Genomic DNA, 19985 nt, shown 5'->3' with positions numbered 1-19985 from the left:
CCTAAACTTGACTTGGCTCCTGGAGTTTTTCACCCTTTTAGGAAATCACAGCTTTAGATATGGCTTATCTGAGCTTTCACTAGCAACTCAGAGCACCTGAACTGACTCAAACCAATCACATGCTTTGAAGCTAACGAGCCAATGAGACCTGATGGGACCCGTGCGTAAGAAGGGATTCACTGACTTGTTAAACTTGGATTCCTTTACCATGTGGATGCCTTGAGAAGAGTCCAGAGGATTAGGGAGAATCACATGCTGTGCACTCCTCCTGAGGCAGGATTTAGCCAATTTGATTGAAAAAAAATGTTCATTATTAGGGCTGCTCAGGCAGCTCAGCATGGAAGAGCATCTGCTAGCCTGGAGGTTGCCTGCTTCTTACTGCTGTTGGATGACAAAGTACTAGGAGACCCTATGATCCAATTGTTCAGGGGACTGATTCATGACATCCAAAGTAAGAAACCCAACACATTAAAGCTAAAAGTGTCTGTCAATCCCATCTCTACTGCCATAGTTAGCAGAGCATATGGCTGTCCATACTTATATTTCAGAGGGTTTTCCTTAGGTGACTGTTTTGAAGGATTCAGATACAAATCAAAGCCAGAGATTCAAAGCAAGACAGGTTTACACATAGCTTAAAAGAATACAAAAGTCTCGATTGCAAGGAGTTGATTTATACACCCACAACACGCTGAGCGATGGTGAGCAGAACACACGCCGAAACAGTCCAAAGACCCCAAAGAGGGGCCACCCAAAGAAACAAACAAAACAACACCTACCATCTCAAGATCTACTCATCAGCTTCTGCGGAGTCAGCAAGGGTAGGAAACCAGAAAGGGGATCACAGGATGTCAGCAAGTTGGTCAGAGAACAGGGAAGAGGGAGAGCAACACAGCTGCTGCCTGCTTGCCTCTGGCTGCCCGCTGCCAGAGACTGCTCCCCCTGAAGAGGGATTTGTTTTGCTGATTTCTTGGGAGAGCTGGAGGCCATGGGAGAATTAATGAGGGGAAAGCAGCCAGGAAGAATCCAGTCTCATTTTATTTACTAGAAAAGGTGCGAAACAAACTACCCTATTGACCCCCTTACTGCTTCCTGGTGAGATTTATTGTAACCCATTTTGTATTGCAAACCTGACTCACGAATCTTGAAAAAAAATTCCCATAAAGTGCACATAAAATGAGCGGCCAGATTCCCTGCTTCATTCAAATCAAAGCAGTGGTTCCTTCCTCAGCTCTTTTACCTTTCATTCACTTGGGCCCTTCACTCCAGGCAGACTCAGCCAGGATCAGAGCAGCCATCTCAAGAACTGTACATCACATCTAAGGGTAGACTCCATTCAGCTCAAGTTTTCTAGTTCATCCAGAAGGAGTTAGTTGTCACTTATTTGCTAAGACACCCTGCACCTATCTGATCTCCAAGGGGAAATTCCCCAGTCAGTGCCAGCCCTGCTCCTCAGTGATAGCCGCTGAAGAGAAACCCCCAGAAACCTAGACTTGGAAGTCAACTGCCCCTCCCTACAAGCATCTTGATGCCACTTAGAACTGCAAGTTGCACAGCTGTACTTCTTGAACAATTCAAAGCAAGTACTTCAGTCCCTCTGCTCAAATCTGTTTCAAACTTGTATACAGTTTTGAGAGTCACCAGCTTGAACCTTCTCAGAGAAAAAGGGTCTTGGGTAAATCTAAAGACATCATTACCTGCTTGCGTTTGCTGAACACTGGGCTGGTCAACTGTGCGGAAAGGATTCTCCCTCTCTTCTGGTAAACTCTTGGCTGCAAAAACAGGATAGTTGCCACAGCGTGGGTTAAAGAACCTTTACAAAACCTTTCATCCAGTGTGGTCCAATGCACTGCCACATTGCTTGCAATGAAAATACACTGAGAGTACACTAGGGGCCACATCTCACCGGGTTCATTTATATCCAAGACATTACTCTGGAGAGAGACAAATGTTACCACTGAAATTCTTACATTTCATTCTTAAGAGCTACGAGCCCAATTGTGATCTCTCAGCAAAGTGAGCAGCTAACTGCTCCTGACAAATGCATTGCCCAGATCACAGCTCATGAGCTGCCGCACAGGCTACCCCCTTTTGCTTTTGTAGACTGTAGTTTGAATCCTGTACTTGTCCAAGTCACATGCACTACTTTGGCTAACACAACAAAAAAGGAAACTATAAGCAACTTACAGGCAGAACACTGAGACACAGGAATTTGTTCTATCCTTGTATTATTCCTGCAGGATGCTACCTCCATCTGGCAATGGTTCTGATACATCAGCCCGTCAGACCCACACACTGGCTCCCCGTCATAGCCACAGTCTCTAGAGCACATACACTGCTCAAAATATTCATCTTCCAGGCAGCCGAAAATGTTGTTGCATGGCCCAGAGTGAACAAAACCTGAAAGGGCAGTGGGAACATCAGAAGCAGATGGAAAAAAGGATATTTTTATTGTTTTCTTCTTATGTTTCATACACATTTTTGTAAGAATTCCCTACCACTCTTAAAATAGGAGCTTAAGAAGTTGTGGGAACAGAACTGCGTTTCTGAAATAAGCCACAATGAAGCCGACTCCAACTCTGAACGGTACAACTTTCCCTCCCTAGCTTAGGCAACACAAGATATAAGAAAGTCGCTTGTCTCTGGAAAAGGTTATTGTCATGGCAGACAGTGAAACTTATCTGTCTTTCTACACAACGCCCAATGACGTGGTGGAACTCTCAAACTATTATTGAGGCTGAGAATTTAACAAGATAAAAAAGAAAGACTTAACATCTATGCAAAGCAGCAATCCCCTTTGGGTAGATTATTCCACAATTATACTTTGCACCTCTCCTCTGCAGTATCCAGAACTAATCACCATCAGTGACAGAAGACCAAGCTAATTGTGTCACTGATTTGATGGTGTCGCAGACTTCTGTAGGCTGCCACCCTGGTAGTCTCAAGACTCTGATATAAAGCCCATACTGAAACAGTCAATTTTGGGTCCCAATCCCTGAATCACACTTCTCTGGAGTCCTTTCCAAAAACAGCCAGTTTGGCTTTGCTGTGACTTACCAACCCACTGACTAGCTGAACTTTCCACCTCATTGCATGTTGGCCCATCACACAGCTCACGAGCAAGGGGGCTGTTTTCGCTCACATTGTAGAAACGAGTTGCTTCAAATGCTACAGAGAAGCAAGAATGACAAATTATTCAGAACCACAAAGACAGGGTTCTGGATTAGCAAGATCCAAAGGAAAGCAGCCTACCTGGCTCATAGTAATCATACACTTTGATGGGGACAGGGGCTGTTTTCCCAACTATATACTCTCTGAAGGCTTGAAACTTTACACAGGTCATGCACTGGCTAGGAATCTGTATGAAGGACATAAGAGTGCTAGTTTAGCATACACCACAGCTCTGTAAATCAGCAGAGTAAATTGGCTACTCTACACCATTCATTACTTAATATTGTGCAACAGATACCTGCACTAACAACAGTGCCTTCCAGGATTTAAGCTGCTTCCAAAGAATGCTAAAAAAAGGGCCCAGCTAACTCAGTAGAATACACAGGGCTCAGCTGGACCCTTAGGGCACATCTGCACTGGGGACAGGATGAAAGCAAAACAAAGGCACATGAAACCCATGCCATACTCTCTGGGCTTGCATATCGGCCTCATCCATAAATTATTCTGCAAATGAGACTTGATGAGTGATTCCATCACTGTTGAGCTAGAAGAGGTGACAGAAGAGGTGCCAGTTCCTTCTCCTAGATATGTGCTAGCCCTGCACAGCCAGCACATCTGCCTCAGAATGCACATCACACAGGGATCTCTTGAGTAAAGGACCATTTTCTCCTAGTACTTTGATACTCCTAGTACTTGGTGAGTCAGGATCAGACCATCTTGCAGCTAAGGCTAGGTAACAACAAGTATCAGCCCAGCACTTGGAGCCAAGAGAACAGGGTTCTGTTCTGAGCTCCTGTGTGATCAGGAGGAAGCTACCTGCATTCTTTGTGCACACATGTCTTTCCTAGAAGTATGCCCAACACCTAGAAGTCCCACACTGGCTCTTGAAGCCTGGCAATTAACATCCACAGAGAGCCTCATGTGCAACATTTCAGTTCATTTAAGCCTGTCCAACAATCCAGTTGCCTCTTGCTCTTATCCTCACATTCAAAATCAAGAAAACTATAGAAAACAAAGTTATTACCTCATCAAAATAAAAGAGAACTTTTCTTCCATCAACTTCATATCTTTTTAATCCAATTTGCTTGTTCATTAATAACTGGAAAGAAATGAACAGGTTCAGCTTCATCTCATTTTTGCAGTCATCAAAAAGCAAAGATTTCTAAAGGCTTAGAAAAAGGCGGCTTAAATCCTAAAGAAAACTCATCTCTGCTGGGAAATGACCTTTGAGGATGAAGAATTGAAGGTGGCAGAACAAGGGTCAAAGACCCTTCCAGACAAATGAGGAGGAAATTAAGTTTGTGCTTCTTTGCTGCACAAGCCACTGTCTGCGGTGTGGAATGTCCTGAGAAACATAGTGCTATGGTTTGCTTCCCAGCCCCAAGGGGCGCGCTTATCCCTTTGGAACTTGTTGGACATCTCATCCACAATCTAATTGAGTAGTGCCCAGATTATTTTCAGTCCCAAAATTCAATCAAGACCCCAGAGACCCCAAAACACTTGCTAGATTGAAGCTTCTTGTTTACACTCCTGCATTCCACCAGGGAACTATCCTGCTGGATAATACTGAGCATTAAAGGCACCCCTCTCCCACTGCTGCCAGCTCAAAAACCCAAAACATTGTTCTGCCAAGAAAATTAATCCCTGCATTTGAAAAGAGCAGCCACTTGAAAGAGCCCTCAGCATCCTCCTTTTCGGAAAATGGGGTCAAGCCAAGCCCCACAACTTGCATTTCCTCTCTGGAACAACAAAAACATAGTATATGCTGTGCCAGCTATGCACAACTACATGCTTTCCACACATTCATCACATACCACAACAATCCATACACACCAGGGGCTTCAGAGCAAGACCTACATGTCCGCCCCATACTGACTGCTGGTTTTGTGAAATCTAGCCCATTGCCCTGGGGAAAATTCCCTGTGCCACATCACCTGGGCTGACTTCCTGTGTCACGTAAAAGGAAGGACTTGTCCTTAAGGGCAATGGTCAAGAGGATTTAGTAGAAAAATAACTTGTCTATTGTCTTACTGAACCATTCATCAGGAACAGCTCTAGGAAGGAACTAATGAGCCAGTATGCTAGAGCAAGGTATGAGAACAGTGATTCTCAGCCAGGGTGGCACAGCACCCTGGAGTGCCTTGAGATCCTTTCAAGGGTGCTGCAGGGTGCCATGCAACGTTAGTACTACTAGATGTGCAAATAAGATTTACAAGATAAACTGAGAGATTTCAGTTTCAATAGAGAATTGCTTTATTATTTTTCTGTAGTCAAAAAAGAAGTGAAAACCAAGAACTGGCATTTTCTGAGGGATGCTTGGAGTCTAATGAGGGGTGCCTTGAGGCTGAGAAATCCTGACAAGTCACAATGCTCAGGGTTTATTCTCACCTCTGCTCCACTTATGTGATTTGACCTATTTGTAGTATCATTCCATTTGTGCTTTGGGATCACAGGATTACTGCCGCAGGAGAAGGGAGGGCAAGGTGTTTAATTCTTTTAGGAGGTACAATGTGGGGCTAAAACATATACATTGACATTCACCGAAACCTGCTACCAGCAACTTTTAGCTGTGAATTTCTTCAGTGTGCTGCTCACAGCTGTAAAACCCTGTACACAGCCTCCTGCTATTACTATAACAAGCAAAGGAGCATGTGTTTAAATCCCACACAATGTGGAAAGGGCCAATTTAATTTGTTCTTATAATTTTAGAAGCCTGGTGGTGGTGGTTATTACTCTGCAGTGGATGGCTGCAGACAGCCATTTTACGAGGGCTCAGAGAGCCTGGCGCCACCGGGAAATGCTCTGCTCAGCTAAAGTTGCATTTTTCTAGTGAAGCTTGATGTATACCAGCCTGCGGTGACCTCCTGACCTTGTCGACACCCAGCATTATTAGGAGGATTTGTGGTTGCACAGGCAGGGGGCTGCCGTCAGCGGGCAACAGAGTCTTCATTAACCATCCTCGTCCCTGGAGCCGCACGCGAATCCTTCTGTGCACAGTACTCCCTTGTGAGGGCAAGCAACAAGCAAGGAAACCTGATTTATAACTCAGGCCACCCCCTCCCCAACATAGGGAAAAAGGACAGGACAGCAAGGAAATGCAGCAGTGTGAACACCAGGGCTTGGCTCTCTAGTAATCGAGCCGCTTAACCTGAGGCACCACTGGAGTGATCTGTCTAAAGGGGTGGCTTCGTTTTTGAAGGCAGATGTCTGCAATTGCTCCTCCAAGTGCTCGTACATTTGCGACCTGCATCTGTGGTTCATTTTTGTAGGTGCCAATTGTGCTTGCAGAATAGAAGTCTGGGCCTCAGCCCTTCACAAATAAGGATATCTCCAGAGCAGAGCTGTATGGCTCCCATTATCACCAAGGGAAAGGACTTGGCTGTGGCCCTGCAGACCCACTCAGCACTGAACCACAATGGAGCAGCCTTGTTCTGGGGGATGGAGGGAGGGCTCTGGCTGTAGAATATGCAGCCCGGTGGACTCTGGACCAGCTCCTGAGTACCCGTGAACCACAGCAGGAAGTGTGCAAACTCACTGTACAAGTAGACTTGCTGAGAGAGATAGTACAGATAGTGCTCAGCAACAGAAAAAGGGTAAGCTGTGCCTAACATTGTGCTGGGCAAAATTCAATGACTTCTAGACTTCTAGATTGGTGCGCATCCAGCTGGGTCATTGCTGCCTGTCAGTTCTGCCGCTACTCAGAACGAGTGAAGTTCACCTCTGAAAACAGGGCCAGAGGAAACCACCAGTTCTTGTGGACTTCTGGGGTGAATAGGTGTGGTGCATGCTGACCTTCTGCACTGAAGTGAAACTGCTTTGTGCCACAGCTCTTTGCTCTAAGTAGGCCTGAAATAAGGTTGTCCACTTTAAAACCCTTTAATGGGCTGTAGATGCCTGTGGAATAAGCCATAATTCTATCCGTTCACATATTAGACAGCTATCTGGCTGGCACAAACACATAAGCCTCACCAGATCACAACTCCCTGCAGTCCCCAGAACATGTCAGCATCAAAACCCACAGAAAAGTCCTGTCCTAAAAGCACACACTAATGTTGTGGTTTGAGGCCTAGCACAGAGCCTATTCACCCAGCACCAGCTGAGCCAGGCCCAGAGCTAGCTGGTGAAGGTGCTAAGAGCACCCACTGCTCTGACCACATCTGCCCATTTTAGGAATATAAGGAGCCCCTGACACCTCTGCCTCAGAATGCTTTACACCCTTTTTTCAGTTGCCCTGCCCAGTAACACATTCCACATATTTAGTGCCACTGAGAGATTCTAACAGAGGAGAGCACCTATCTTTCTTCTTGTGTTTGACCCTTCACCAATGTAGACAATTATCTTTGCTGACAATCAATTCCCTCCCTATTTTGGAAACCTCAGAGGCAGGTCTTCTCCACTGAGAATGAGCCTAACAGTTCCCTGACATCTTGTATCATCTCCATTTGTCTGTAAGCCTCCTCTCAGTGGTAAGTCTCCCCTTTCCTGCCGAACAGCAGGAGCTCATCTTTTCACTGCTGTCATCAATCCTTCTGGCTCACAGATCAGAAGTCGTGAAAGCAACCCAAAGCCAGTTTTCCATTCATGTCATTTTGCATCTGCTTATATGAATCAGCATTCAGAAAGATTTTGTGCTAAAGCAACATAAATAAGAGTCACTACAGCACTTCAGGAAACGATGCAAATGTAAACCAGGCCCAGCAGAGGTCCTGCATTGGACTTCCTCCCTATTCTCTTCACAGTGGTAGAGGGGACTTGCATTTTTGATATTTCCTCATACTAACACTCACATTCCCATGAGCTATGGACAGCAAGCACAGCACTCGCTCATGCTCTGCAATCTGTGGAAATGGGCAGGGACAGAGAACACGGACTCCAAGGATCTTCTGAATTTGGGGCAGTTTCTTCTGCACTTCCTACTCTGTTAGGCATTTGTAATTGTGCCACTAGTCAAAGGGGACAGGGAATTTTGTGATCGGTAGGGTAAGTGAAAGAGGACATCCTTTTCAAATATACACACTGTAATGTAACAACCAGGGTTAAATTTTAGTCTCAGATACTAGTGCATGTATCATTTGCTTCATTGGCTCAGACTGTGGGACTCTAAGAGGCACATACTGGCCGTATCCTCACATGGGGTAACTGTATTCTCATTCGAGTTAGTTCATTCAAGGTAAAATACTTGTGAAGACAAGAGAGTCTGTAGTCTTCACAGGTATCAGTAAAGTCAAGTTAAGCTGCCTTGTCTTCACAATGACTTTCCCGAGAGTTAGCTGACTTGAGGTAAATGCACATCTTTTTCTCCCTGCATTATGAACCAAGGCTCTTAAAAGAAGAGGTTTGCTGGGCACAGCAAGTCCAGATTACCTCTTGGCCGACTGTCAGCGATGGCACGCTAGTTCCTTTTCTCTCTCCAGTGTCCCTAAGAATTTTATCTGTAATATCAAAGTCAGTGCAGACACTATATATACTGCTGCAAAGCCTAAAGAGAAGCTGAAGGTTGCAGTTCATCCCCCCTAGAGGGCTGGCCGGGTAAGAGGCACATTCTGTCCACCTCAGTTTGGCTTGCAATAAACACGATGTTCTCCCAGAAAAAAAAAAGGCAAAAAATTCCAAGACACACAGCCTCCAATGAAATCGAATCCAGATGTTGGAGATAATACAGCCCACTAAGAAGCCATAAACAGCTCCTGTTAGACCACATTTTCACTTCAGCATTTCCAAATGGGTCTCATTTAATTACTGTGAGCTGTACACAGCAATAACCTTTATTTGGCTGTGTTAGGTAAATTTGTTAATCTTACTTAGAACATCTGTTTACCCTTTTCAAATACATATGTTTTGACAAGTGAAATTTCCCTGTCCCCAATTTTGATTGCATCTTTTCAGACAATCTTCTAACAAATGATGGACGGCATTTACCTCCTGGGCTCTTCAGAGGGAATCCCTGCTAACAACAGAGCAAAGGCTGGCCCCAAACTGCAGCATGCTCTACACTCATTGAAAAATCTTACCTGCTCCAGACTCTCCATATCTGCCCGGAACCCCGAGAACAAGGGCACCTCCAGGACGGCCATGTTTGAGGATCCAGAGTGCAGCCACCTTCCCCAGGGGCATGAGAGAGAGAACAAGTTTAGGATCCAAGTTAACCTTCCATGGCACAGGTGAGAGGGAGCACAGCTAAGACACAAGCATTCAAAGGAAAGTTATGCACAGGATCCAAGCGAGGATGCAAGTCCCAATTTAAGGACCTCTTGAAAGCCAGTCTCTTCAGCTTTATAAGTGCTCCTTTCTGCTTTCACTAGGCAAAAGCTAAGCAGAGTCCACAGAAAACAGACATGTAGGCAAAGGTAAAGGGAGGTGGAGGCAACAGAGGAGGAGGGGGAATGCAGTCTTCCATGACATGGTGAGACTAATTACTGGACTCATTAGTAGGGAGATGAGAGGGAAATGGTCCCTAGGGGGAGAAGGTGGCTGCTGCTTCCCCATAGTGGCTGTCTGGTACAAAAGAAATAGTGCCTGTATTGGTGGCTTTAGCCTGCACATGCCATGGAACACGTCACAGAGCTAGCTCAGCTGCCCTGCATCTCTATACAGCCAAACAACATGCCCTTAGACACTAGGGCCTACTCTGATGCCTTCTGCCAACTGTAGCATCCTCTCACCAGCTGTGGCCTTCTCAAGGTGCACTTTGTGCTCTCCTGCCTGACACAGCTGCAGCAGCAGAGCCACCAAGAGCCACTGATGTGCATAAACAGCTGGCTTGGCACTAGTAGCTGCTGTCAGCTGTCAGAAACACTGGTGGCAGAATCATACATGTACAGACAAAGCCTTCAACCCAAACAAACTCCTGGGTGACTGTGGCTTTTTCTGTTCCAGCAGCGCACATTCTTTTCTCTAGGTTCATACAGTCTTTCTCCCTTGCCCAAAGAGAACACCTGACTCCTTCAAATGAACAATTTCCCTCTTCTGCAAAGTCACCCAGGCTTTCAGGCATTCGGCTTACTACCTATAGATATGCTGGCTCTAAGTTCTGCAGGAGGAGAGGTCTAAGAAGTTAAACAACATCTTCACTTGGAGAGAAGGGGAAGGACAGCTCTCACTTGCTTTTCTTTCTTTGCAGGGCTTCAATCTCCTCAGATTGGGCTTCTTCTCAAATTTCTGTCCTTGCTCTAGAAAGACCCATGGCAGAAGTTTAGAAGACAAGAGCCAAAATGTTGTGTTGATGCAGGGTGCCCTCCTGAGAGGCATCTTCAAGGGATGGACAGAACCTTATGAACCTGCCCCTCTGAGACGCGTGTGCTTTCTGTGTCTAAGAACCCGACACCCAGATAATTATGCAGATATATCTAGATCAGTGCAAACCCCTCTCATGTGGATGTGGTACACAGGTAGGTGCACAGTGGTGCTGGCACTGGGGCAACTTAATCTGGTAACATACCAGTGCCGTGGCAAAGGTGCTAATTTCTTTAACTGAGCCTGAAAAATGTTGTCTCTGCCACTCACCTCCTGCCACAGCTTGGACACTGTCAAGAAGGCAAAGTGGCAGAAGGAATGAAACCTGAGCCATGAACTAGACCAAGGTCCTTTGGCTGTATACAAGTGAACACACAGTTTTCAAGGTCTCTAACAAACTGCTGCAGGGGAGGAGCCATGTTGAGTTGTTGGCCCTTCCCCTGCTTTTATTGCTAGAGGTGAGGAATCACCCAGGCCTGAGAAACGCAAACCTGTGTGAGGCCAGACCTGAGGACTCCACAGGCCTTTGCCCTTCAAAGGCACCCAGGCTACTGGCAGTGCAGCCAAGAGAGAGTGGGAAAAAGAAGCGCTCACAGAAGTAACAAAGGCAACAGGGTCCCATCTTTGCCTGAAGCCACTCAAGCAGTTTTAGTTCATTTGGCGGGGAGGAGGTGGCCACAAGCAGGGAAGTATAGGGCTTATCATCTTCCATGGCCAGCTCTGAGCCACTGCTCCCTGGGCCTGGCAGCTGCTTGGTGTTAGGGCTGACAGTTCTGTGGCCTCTACTGCCTAGCACATGGCAGGCTGCAGGACACTGAAGTGCAAGGTCCAGGATCACAGTCAGGGGAGCCAGGTCCTACTCCGGTCCCCACCACTCAGTGCAGGATGAAGGACAAACTGCTTCCTCTGCCCATGCCCCAGTTTCCTCATCTAGAAAACAGGGATAAAGGTGGAAGCCCTCATACAAAACACTGGGGCTGAAAAAAAATCACTGAGCTTTGGTATCAAGCCAGATTGCTTTTTCCAATTAATTTTTAAATTTTTTTTAATAAGAAACAAGCAGATAAACAACGGGCTCTGGGGAACACGTCAACTAAATAACCTCAAAGGCTGCACCATTACCATAGCAACTACACAGCCATTCCGGGAATGAGATTCCAAACGGATACCCTAGCAACCAGCATCTTTTGTTAGGGTTTTGGTATCCAAAACTCAATGAATGAGCCTAAGCAACTCAAACAAACATTAAATTAAAGTTGAGTCAATAATATTTATAGAACCATGGCCATGTTTAGTATAGAATTACCTAATTGGGATTACCTAACTCCTTTAGGTTTCTAAAGAATCTCTCACTAATTTAGCCCTGGAAAATGTTCTCAAACTTTTCCTTTTTCACCTGATGTAACTGAGAAGGTTAATTTGTTTTCTTCAGGTTTTGGATGAGACAAAGACATAAAGTCTTAGCCAGAGCTGGTAGATCCAAAATATCACTACCTTTCCATGCAGCAACTTGTAAACTCCTTGTGCAAGGCTTTCCCTCTCACAACATGCTTCACAGCTAAAAAGATTAATCCAGCAGCCAAAACACTTGTGCACGACCACGTGCAGTCCAAAAGCATGGTTGTAGTTCTTACAGGCATGCTCAAGTGGGTTATACATCAGCCACCTCCAGTACAGGGTAGCAGCATAGCTGCACAAGGCCACCAAGCACACTAAGTACTTAGTGGAAGATGTCTGTATTGCTGCACTTGCATGGCTGTTTCTGTAAACATCAATTGTTTTTTATACTGTCCATTAGGGCAGGCTGTGCCCACCCCTGTGGGTCTGTCTGAGCTGTGGTGCAAAGGAGTGAGCGTAGCCTGTATAGCTTAAAGCTGGATCGGGTTTATCTACACAGGCTGCACTCACTGCTTTGAACTGCAGGGCAGAGCCTGAGGTGGGCACAGTCTGCTTTCCCAGAGAGGGCAAAAAGACAAGTCAGCATGCATGTATGCTGCAGAGAAAGGAGTTTAGGGGAGAAAGCACAATTTCAGCTCCAAAGGAGCAAAGTGAGAGGAAAGACCATTTTAAAAACAGGTGAAAAACTTCAGAACTCTGACCCACTGCAACCATTTAGATTATATAGCGACCTGATCCATAATAAAATTCTTTCTGTGGATCTCCACCTCTGACTCTTGACATTTACTACACACTAACATGTATCTAGTCAGAAATATTTCATCTGTTATCCCAACTTCATCACCTAAACACAGTGAGTGAGACCTACTGGCCAGAGCAAATAAGCCCTGGTCTGCCTCACCTCATCTAATGCACAGATAATACAGGAAGAAACACATTAGCATGTGCCCCTTATTTATACGTTATAGCCCCACTAAACATGTACACACACATATAGGGAAGGGCTGCAATTTTCATTAGAAAAACACCTGCAAGCCATCTGCAATGGCTAACAAAACTAGCCAGCCTATCAGACCCACACACACTGAAGGAATAAAGGGCTTCTTACCTAGTGCATGTCTCTAGGATCACTTTGTACTCCTGGTGATCCTGATCAGAAGCTGGGTCATCGTCATCCACCAAAGCCCGTTCCCTGTGGGAGGATTCAGAGCGATTCTCCTCTGGAGAGAGAGGCTGCAGGGGGTGCTGAGCTTGCTGGTGACGTTCTGACTTGGGCTCTTTCAGGTTAACCAGGAGCTGAAAAGCTGGTTTAGCAACGGGGTCAGGTACATTGTATGTGACATCAATCTATAGTAGAAAAGGGGAAAATGGAGGATTGGTGTTAGCACCACTGGTTACAAAATGAAAGAAAGAAAGAAAGAAAGAAAGAAAGAAAGAAAGAAAGAAAGAAAGAAAGAAAGAAAGAAAGAAAGAAAGAAAGAAAGAAAAAGCATTATTTAGACTTGGCAGCATCACTAGATAACTCCTTGGGAAGACAAGAGCAGGGACCAGATGCTCAGAGAAAGACATGTGCAAACACGAGGGCAAGGAAGGCTTCACAGATATTTGAGCAGAGGGAAAACCTCACACTGGTTTTGCTCTGGTGCAACTGTGTTAACTCCCATGGAGTTGAACCAATGACAGATTGTGCCCAGTAACTGGGAGTAGGTGGGAGAGAAAGGCCCTGGTATAACATTAAAATATGAGCATAAATGATTTGCAGATTCCTATATTATGAATAAAATATGTAAATACTTTCAGGATAACTAAACAGGAGGAAACTGTTAGTACTTGTCAAGCAAAAAGAACATAGAGCCAATTTTGTTGACAAGCTTTTAAAATTAAAGTTCAGTATCACTTTTTCAGCCTCTTTAACTGGTACTTACAAAACATATACAAGTGTTCAGTGCACATGACTATATGGGGCTGGCACAAGGCCAACGGATATATGATGAAAGAGGCTCATTGAAGAGGGACAGGATCTTCAAGACACGAAGGCCAGAGCTTGTCACCTTCCAAGGATGACATTTTGGCTGTCATTTGCATGCAGTCCTGACTATGATTCTCTAACTCCCGTGCCACTGGAATGACAGAATTCAGTACTAACTTTAAAGACACATTTTTGTGGGGCACCTGGAGCAATTTACTAGCTGGATCTTGCCCTCAGCCATCCCACTTCTCACAAGGACATTCCACCTGCCAAGCATATACTAACGTGGATGTTACCCAGTATCAGGCCTGCGGGCTGCTCTGGAAAGAAGCAGAACTTTTCTTTGGATGCAGAAGTATATTTTTTGCAGTAGTAACAAGGTGAATTTCTGCAAGGGATTAATGTTTGTGGGTATCAGAACTGTGAGATGGGGAAGCCTCCAGTCCTATCCAGCACATCCCCCTCCAATGCAAAACTGACTAGTGCACATTGCTCAGTCTAAAAAATCCCAAGTGATGGGAATAATGCCAAGGAGACCCTCTTAAATGGCTATTCCTCAGCCCAAGGAAGCTTCCCTGACATTCGGTTTAAATATTCACTTTCTAATATTTCCCTGATGAATTCTAGTTACACCTAACGTATCAACCTCCTTCAGATATTTTGGAAGCTGATAAAGCAAAAACTTAGGAGATAAGAGAATTCATCTGGGAAAAATCTAAAAGGCAATTCCTCCCAACACCAGTGAGTTTTTTTGTAGAAAGAGACTGGACTTAAAGGAATAGCTCACAAATTGTCTTATCTGTTCAAAGGTCACCTTCCAAGCAGCTTTACACAGTCTGCAGTGCCCTTACCTGCATCAGACAGCAGCCTTCACCCTTGGCACTCACAAACAGCCCTGTGGGAATGCTGGGGATCTGGGGAGTAGGCACAGAAGAATTCACAGGTAAGACATGGGGAAAACACAACTACGAAGTGTGGAAATTAACCCCATTCAGTTTCATTTTTATCCTCTGCATGAGAAAGCTTTTAAAACAGCACCTATAAACTAGAATGATAAGCAAAAAGAGCTAAATCTTTCTCGGTTCCTGTATTTAATACAAGTAGCAGATTATAGGAGTCCCAAACCAAACATCAGGAATCAATTATGACAGAGTGTTCTCATCACTGTAAGTATTTGCCAGTTCTCCTATTAGGCTCAAGTGGAAGAACCCAGAAAGTCCTGAGGTTTCAAAATGTCCAGCCCATTTCTTCCCCCTTCCCTGACACAATCTGAGTTACGGTGCAGAATTCAATATCAGGTTGCTTGGGGAAACTGGTAAATATTAAAACAAGAAAAATGGCATTTGCACAAGTGCTCACTCACCACAGCTGTCTGAAGGACTTTCTTATTCATCTTGTTAAGCTCAAATGTCTCTTGATAGTCTAAATTAGTGGAAGCCAGGGAAATGGTAAGGTTTACTCCTCCAACATAAGAAAGAATGGCATATTCAGCCAGAGCCTGCAGGGCTACACATGTATCCTAGGGTTGAAGGAGAGGTCAGAGTCAGTGAAGAACCAACTTAGGGATTAGCAGCAGGTTACACAGTTGGCAGCTTCTGGCAGCAGCAGTTTATTCCTCACTTGTTCAATAGTAAATGGATCTTTTCACTCTGGTTTCCTTTTCCCTGAAACCCTTGGTGTGAAAAAGACAGTTCACTCCATGCTGCTCACCCCAGAGGTGGCAGAGCATTGTAAGGTGATCTATCTCCCAGAATACAGCATAATTTCCAAATAGCTTCATAGATGTAGGGTCAGAGGGGACCTGAGCACATCAACAAGTCTGACCCCCTGCCCTGGGCAGAAATGAATACTGGGCTCATATGACCCTAGCTAGGTAGTTCCAGAGAGAAACCCAACACTGACCAATTTACACTGGAATCTGCAACTGTGCTGAAGTTGCACAACCTTATGGCAACTCACCTGAGTGGATGAGAATCCTCCCAAGGCATTTCTCTGCTGCGACAGCCATTTAACCACTGGAAGTGCAGAGGCCACATCTCCTAAGAGTGTATATGTCAGCAGTGCATAGGCTGTCATTTCCACCTCTGCAGACACAACTGAAAGGGAAAACAGTCAATCCCCCAGCTAGAGCTGGAAACCTGGGCTGGAAATCAGGAAGCACCTTTCTGCAAATTCACAAGCTAAAAAATTCTTTAGGGTCTGGAGAGGCCAAGACAAGAAAGGAAAAACGAAGTGGTGATAAACCTCTGCACCCAGACTGAATGCAACATTTTCTGAACATACCTCATGAGTTAGCTTCCAGTTAAATCTCTTCCCTGGCTCGTGACCAGGATGCAACCCCTCCTGCTCCACTTCAAGCTCTGTGCAATTTTCTCCTGCCCCTTTTTGTCTAACATGCCACCTGAATAATATAATCAACTTTTGCCTCTTGGAGCTTTTCATACAAAATCCTGGTCTTTGTTGTCCCAGCCAATTGACTCTGTCACATACTTTTACGCATTTACATATTTATAGTCTGGGGTTATTAAGGCCAGGGATACTCAAAGAGCCCCTTCAGGTATTAGATGTCCCATTCCTATCAACTATGAATATAAGCTGGACCCTTAACTCTCAGGTTCCTTTAAAAATTCTAAACCAAAGAGCTGTTACTGTACAATTAAGTATATTTGACTTCCCACAACATATGGCTTTTGCCTGACAGGATCTCCTGAGACTTCACACTCTCTTTCACGTGATTCACCTTTACATCTCCCCAGTCCCTACATGCCTGGCCACTCATTTCTCCCAGTTCACAGTTCCTACTGCCGCCTTCTTTCTGGCTTTTCATCCTGGAGCCTTTCCTTAACTATCCATCATTCTTCAAAGTGCCTCCCTAAAACATACTTCCTTTATGGGACCAAAATTGCCTTGGCTTCCCCTCCTTCCCAATGAAGCATTTACAAAACAAATGTGAGGATAATGTGGTGGACACCAAAGTCCATCCCAAACCATAGAACTAAAAAATGCTTGCATACTGTCCCTGCGGTTGCTGCCCTTTCATTACAACTCATATCCTTTTCTTTGCCCTCCCAATGTGAAATCTTTGGGTTAGGGACTTTGCATTCACCCCTATCTAGAAAGCACCTCCTGCACTACTGGTACTGTAAAAAACAACAGAGAACAATCCTAGCTTTTCATCAACTGAGTTACAAGCAGGGGTACCTGACTGAGAAAGCCCGTCGTTAAATCCCATGAACGTATCTTCATCAGTAGCCAGAGTTCCCATTAAACTCCAGTGTGTAAAACCATCTAGAAGGATAAAAGAGTAAAGATATTACAGCTTGCTTGGAGCAGTGCCCCTGGATGGGAGGAGAATCAAAATTTATTTTACCATTTATTTAATCTAAAGGCAAGCCATGTCCTGGGTAACACCACTTCTCTATTTAGACAGCAACCTCCTCAGTGCAGGGACTGCTCATTCCTCTGTGTTGCACACCATGATCACCAGTGCTGGTGCTCAGCAACAATGTGTGAGGATAGATTAGTGGCCAGGTGCTGGTGGGGCTAATGCTCAAGGATTGCTGGATTTTGAATTACGATGAGCCATCAGAAAATTGGATGTGCTACTCAGCTGATTAGATCCTTGGGCACTGACAGTAAAGCAGCAGGGGTCATAGAGTACCACTGCAAAGCCTCTGGCACAATTACACTACTCTCAGCAAAGCCACTCACATCAACACACTCTTGACAGTAGAATTGAGCCCATGCCTGGAGCTTAAGGACTCTGTCCCTTCTCCTGAGAATCTGGAGAGCTACTCCCAGTTCTCCTGTAAGATCTGTCCTCCCCAGGCTGATACTGCAAGTCACATAAGCTTGTTGGCAAGGGCTGTTAACTTAGTGCCTGGATTGGCTGGACCTGTATTGGGTACATGGCCTGAGAAGTCCCAAGCCTACTATAAAGAACTACAAGAAGATCCTACTCCCCTTTTCACCATGAAACTCAACAAAACTGTCAAATCATTTCCATCAGGACTACAAGAAAAACTACAGACCCTGATCCCCCCAGCTACCTAACCAGGGGACTCTTTACATGCTCCCTAAAATCCACAAACAAGGGAACCCTGGCAGAGCTATCATCTCCAACCATGGGACCCTAACTGAGGAAATATTAGGTTTCATTGAATCAATCCTAAAACCGCTTGTCACCCACAGAGCATGTTTTGTCCAAGACACTACAGAGTTTCTATGGAAACTTCAAAACATAGACCACCTTCCCAGCAACACGCTCCTAGTCACTGTGGACGTTACCAGCCTATATACCAACATCCCACACCAGGATGGCATCCAAGCCTGCCTTACATATCTACAGGAGCAAGATTACAACTCAGAGTACAGACCCAGAGATATTACTGACCTTATACAGTCCATCCTCACACACAATTTCACTTTTAATAACCAACACTTCCTCCAGATTATGGGCACAGCTATGGGCACCAAAATGGCCCCACAGTATGCCAACCTGTTTATAAGCCAGCTGGAAGAAGCCTTCTTAAGGACTGCACCATCAAACACTTGCTATAGTTAAGATATATCGATGACATTGTCATCATTTGGACTGAAAACCTGCAATCTCGGGTTGAGTTTCATCAGAAATTCACCAATCTCCTTCTGACTTTCTCTTGAACACTCCAGCACCAATATCTCCTTTTTAGACACAATGATCAGTATCCAGAATGATAAAATACAGACCACGTTATACAAGAAACCCACAGACCAACATACATATCTGCACAGAACCAGCAATCACGCTAAATACATGAAAAAAGCTGTGATATACAGCCAAGCCCTCAAATACCACCAAATTTGCACTGAGGAGAACACCCGGGATTGCCACCTCACCAATCTTAAAAAGGGTTTCACTCAACAAGGACACTCCTCCAGAGCGCTAGATCAGACGTTTGGAAGAGCCACCCGGATACCACTTGAAGAACTGCTACAGTATAGAAGAAAACGCCCCCACAAATCACACACTGCTGGTTATAACATATCACCCCTTCCTCGAACCCATACGGAAAATCCTCAACCAACTGCAACCCGTACTAGAAAGAGACCCTACTCTTAAAGAGATCTTCCCAGAGCTACCCATCCTAGCCTTCAAACAAGCACCGAACCTTGCTAACCTCATCACCAGAAGCAAACTTCCTCAGGCCCAGAGCACCCAATGGATCCAGACCATGCCATGACAAGAAATGCAAAACCTGCCAACACATCTCCATCACCCACACAATTTACTACACCCCACAACAGAGCCATCAGCATTCCCGGATCTTACAGCTGCACCTCCAGAAATGTAATATATCCAGTGCACCAAATTCCCCGATGGAAAATACACAGGAGAGACCAAACAACAACTGCACACCAGAATGAATGCACGCTGGAAATCTATCAAAGACAGAAATACTATCCAACGACCTGTGGGGGAACATTTCTCACAAGAAAACCACTCACTTGCCAATCTCTCAGTTCTAATCGTCAAAGGAAACTTACAAAACACTTCCCAGAGACGAGCCTATGAACTCCACTTCATCACCCTACTGGACACAAAAAATCATGGACTAAATATAGACATTGGATTTATGATGCATAAATTTATAACCTGCCTGACATCTGAGTCCCCAAGTACCTCTCCACTATTCGTGCCCCTTCTCCACACCCCCCTGCGCCTGTCTCTCACCTACTGACTCCTCAATCTACATCTCCACTGACTGCCTGTCTTGCATGCAGACCAGTCCTGCCTCTGGCTGCTTTACTTTTCATTCCATCCAGGAAGAGCACACACCAACTGCTGAAACTTCCACAGCCTGACGAAGGGTTTTTGAACCCGAAAGCTTGCTTAAATTTTTTTTTCCAACGATTTAATTTGGTCTAATAAAAGATATCAGATTCACCCAAAGAACCTTGTAAGCCTATAAAAGCTAATTTAGGGACAACTCAGATTGGCACCCAGTTGCATAGTACCTTGCATAATGGCCATGCTGTTCATTTTCCTCAGGGTCACAGAAGCAGAAGGACTGCGCAGCAGAGTCAGGGCGTACGCAGTCAGGGCTGTGGTGTAGGGGTCTTCTGCAGAATATAAGTTGGACTCCAAGAAGTGTTTGGCTTTAGCAACTGCTGCTTTTTCTTCCTATATTAGGTAGGGGGAAACGATCCCAACTGGATTACTAGCTCCTGCATCTCC

The 19985-nt window shown here is 45.1% G+C and overlaps 1 protein-coding gene across 1 annotated transcript in view; it reads right to left on the bottom strand.

The window, feature by feature from the left end:
• Nucleotides 1-19985, bottom strand: part of CPAMD8 (C3 and PZP like, alpha-2-macroglobulin domain containing 8) — a gene marked incomplete at its 5' end in the record, with an annotated part of 77585 nt that overhangs the window by 3157 nt on the left and 54443 nt on the right. The window contains 11 exons of the mRNA XM_019513183.1: nt 1695-1769; nt 2185-2397; nt 3055-3165; nt 3250-3355; nt 4193-4267; nt 9180-9267; nt 12908-13146; nt 14620-14682; nt 15132-15287; nt 15728-15864; nt 16970-17056. Of these exons, the coding sequence (XP_019368728.1) occupies nt 1695-1769; nt 2185-2397; nt 3055-3165; nt 3250-3355; nt 4193-4267; nt 9180-9267; nt 12908-13146; nt 14620-14682; nt 15132-15287; nt 15728-15864; nt 16970-17056 (1350 nt within the window). The remainder of the gene's footprint in view (nt 1-1694; nt 1770-2184; nt 2398-3054; nt 3166-3249; nt 3356-4192; nt 4268-9179; nt 9268-12907; nt 13147-14619; nt 14683-15131; nt 15288-15727; nt 15865-16969; nt 17057-19985) is intronic.

This window comes from Gavialis gangeticus, unplaced genomic scaffold, assembly GCF_001723915.1.
Source record: "Gavialis gangeticus isolate Ggan-Ray unplaced genomic scaffold, GavGan_comp1, whole genome shotgun sequence".
NCBI classification, from domain to species: domain Eukaryota; kingdom Metazoa; phylum Chordata; order Crocodylia; family Gavialidae; genus Gavialis; species Gavialis gangeticus.
This window is presented reverse-complemented; position numbering and strand designations above follow the sequence as displayed.